Source organism: Zingiber officinale, chromosome 1A (assembly GCF_018446385.1).
Source record: "Zingiber officinale cultivar Zhangliang chromosome 1A, Zo_v1.1, whole genome shotgun sequence".
Classification (NCBI taxonomy): domain Eukaryota; kingdom Viridiplantae; phylum Streptophyta; class Magnoliopsida; order Zingiberales; family Zingiberaceae; genus Zingiber; species Zingiber officinale.
Window position 1 is genome coordinate 109833276 of NC_055987.1, and position 3056 is coordinate 109836331.

Here is a 3056-nt window from a genome sequence, read left to right on the forward strand (position 1 = left end):
TAGATGAAATTTGCACGCATTGCGACTTAGAGGTTGTACCAAAAGGATACAAAATGTGTCATGAGTTGAAACGCAGCTACAAGTAAGTTGATTATTTAAACGCATCACACAGAGAACGCATTACCTACAGTAGGTCAAATCTTCAAGCAGGTGGCGCGCTCTGCATCTCGACCGTCTTCTTCCATGCCGGCCGCGCTGATATCTCCTCCCACCACCTGGCCACGTTCTTCCTCGATTCGAACATCCCTCCCTTCCCACCCGCGTTGATGAAATGGGCATTAGGGAGGTGGGAGAGGTCGGCGAGCGAGAACTCGTCCCCTGCCAGGAACCGGCTCTCCCCGAGCCGACAGTCGTACACGTCGAGCACCTTCCCGAGCTTGTTCTCGTTCTTCTCGATCGTGGCCGGGTCCTGCGGCATCCCCATTCGGGGGGCGTAGGCGAGATAGAAAGCCAGGACCGAGCTCGGCGGGTTGAAGCTCTGGCTCTCGGCCTCCAGCCACTGCTCCACCAGCGCCCGCGCTGCCGGCCCGCCGCCCTTGCGACCGAGAAGGCTGGGGCCCCTGTCGGCGTACTTGTCGCAGATGTAACGGCAGATAGCTCTCGACTCTGCGCAGATCGAAATGCATCGACAAATTAAAGACGAGAAAGCATGAAATCGAGACAGGGGGGCAAAAAGAGACGAACCAAATAGAGACGTGTGCTCGTCCTGGAACGCCGGCACTTGACCGAATGGCTGTGGAGAACGGAATGCATTAGTAAGCGAAGGAGTGAGATGATGGGAGGGGAAAGGGATGCGAAAACCTGGATCTTGAGGAAGTCGGGGGACTTGTGCTGGCCTTTGGAGAGATCGACGTTGACGAGGTCGAAGTCGACGCCCTTCTCGAAGAGGCAGGCGAGGACTCTGCAGACGGCGGTGGACAAGGGAGGACCGAACACAGACACGGTTGCCATCTCTTCTCCCTGCAGCGCACTGGGGAATGGAGCGAGGAGTGGCTCAACTCAATTTTCTTATCTGCTTTGTCATCCGAATACTGCAAAATCTGACTTCGAATTTAAATAAATTCAACGGATTGATGAATTACTAGTTAAGATTTATTTATTTAAGTTTTGTTTTTTTAAAAAATGGAATCAAACCAACTCTATGCAGTTCGAATGAATAAGTTTATCTGCATCCAATTTTTAAAATTATTAAATCACATATTTAATATCCATTTTATCTCTTCACATTTATCCAAATCAAATTGCTACAACATGTTTTTTAATACATAATTTTTTCAAAAATACTAATTTATATTTAAAAAATTACTGTTCTCAATATATTACGTCAAATTTATGTTCGAGTATATTTGAGTGTATATAATCATAAGAATTAGACGAATACATAGGATATAATTTTGTATCATTCCAAACTCTCTAGGTCTATCAGTCAATTTTAAAAAAATTAGTTAATTGACCTAGAGGGCTCAGAATGACATGAAACTAGATTTTATGTGTTTATCTAGTTCTTCTAATTATATATATATCTTTAAAAATCAATTTGTTATAATATATTGAGAGCAGTAATTTTTTAACACGAATAAAATTTTTAATCTTAAAAAAAAAAGTTCCAGTCGATTACGACATATAGAAATCGATTAAAGTTCATAATACAATGTAGCAACCAATTAAATTTTTTTTAATAATTAAAAAATTGACTCATATTTAAAAAATCATTACTCTCAATATATTATATCAAATGAATGTTTGAGAGCATGTATATAATCAAGATAATTAGACGAACACATATAAGATAATTAGACGAACACATATGACTTGGTTTCATGTTATTCCGAACTCTCTAAATCTATTAACAGGTTTCAACCAAAACTCGACTGATGGACATAGAGAACTTTAAATGACATGGAACCAGATTCTATATGTTCGTCTAGTTCTCTTGATTATGTATATACCCCCGAATATCAATTTGATACAATATATTAAGAGTAGTGATATTTAAACATAAATATGTCTGAAAATTTAAATTAATATTAAAAAAAATATTTCATTCAATATATTGAGTCAAATTGATATTTAAGAGCATTTATATAATTAGAAAAAACTAGACAAATACAAAGAACATGATTTCATATCATTTTGAGCTCTCTGGATCCATCTATCGATTTTGTTCAAAATCGGTTCAAAATCGGTTGATAGACCTAGAGAGCTCGGAATGACATGAAACTAGGTTTTATGTGTTCGTCTAGTTCTCCTGATTATATTCTTGCTCTCAAATATCAATTGACATACTATATTGAGAGCAATAATTTTTTAACACGAATGTGTATGAAAAATTTAATTCATGTTAAAAAAATATATGCACTAAATATAGTAAGTCAAATTAATATTTGAGGGTATGAATATAATCAAGAGAATTAGATGAACATATAGGAGTTAGTTCCATGTCATTCCGAGTCTCTAGATCTATCAATCGATTTTAATCGATTTTGACCAAAATCGGTAGATGGACCTAGAGAGCTTAGGATGATATGAAATCATGTTCTATGTGTTCCTCTAGTTCTCCTAATTATATCCATACTCTTAAATATCAATTTGAACCAATATATTGAGTGGAGTGATTTTTTTAATAAAAATTAGATTTTTCAGACATATTTGTGTTCGAAAAATCACTGCTTTAAATATATTATGCCAAATTGATGTTTAATGGTATATATATAATCAGTAGAACTAGATGAACACATAGAATATAGTTGTTGTGGACATATTTGTTACATGTCATTCTGGGCTTTCTATGTCCATTAGTTAGTTGTTGGTGCAATTTTCCCTAGGTTAAGGTTGATCAGGTTGACTAAGCTTGAGTTGACTCAAACTTGAGTTTTGATGTTTGAGTTTTAATGCTTGACATTGTATGGAGATTACAGGTGCAATTATCCATATGGGATATTGACGGTCAAAGGTTGACCAAAAGAGTCAAGTAGGTCAAGGTTGACCGAATACTTTACTGAGAAGTCCTAACTGGAGGTTAGGTAAGGGCAAGACCAACAGGAAGGTTGGAAGAA

The 3056-nt window shown here is 37.4% G+C and overlaps 1 protein-coding gene across 1 annotated transcript; it reads right to left on the reverse strand.

Annotated features, from left to right (window-relative positions):
* LOC122008984 (glutathione S-transferase-like) lies at positions 1-1045 on the reverse strand. Its single transcript, XM_042564937.1, has 3 exons — positions 802-1045; positions 685-733; positions 1-606 (listed from the first exon to the last, which is right to left on the reverse strand). The coding sequence occupies exons 1-3, from the start codon at positions 949-951 to the stop codon at positions 143-145; spliced, it is 663 nt and encodes a 220-aa protein (XP_042420871.1). The 5' UTR covers positions 952-1045; the 3' UTR covers positions 1-142.
* Between the last annotated feature and the right edge of the window lie 2011 nt (positions 1046-3056).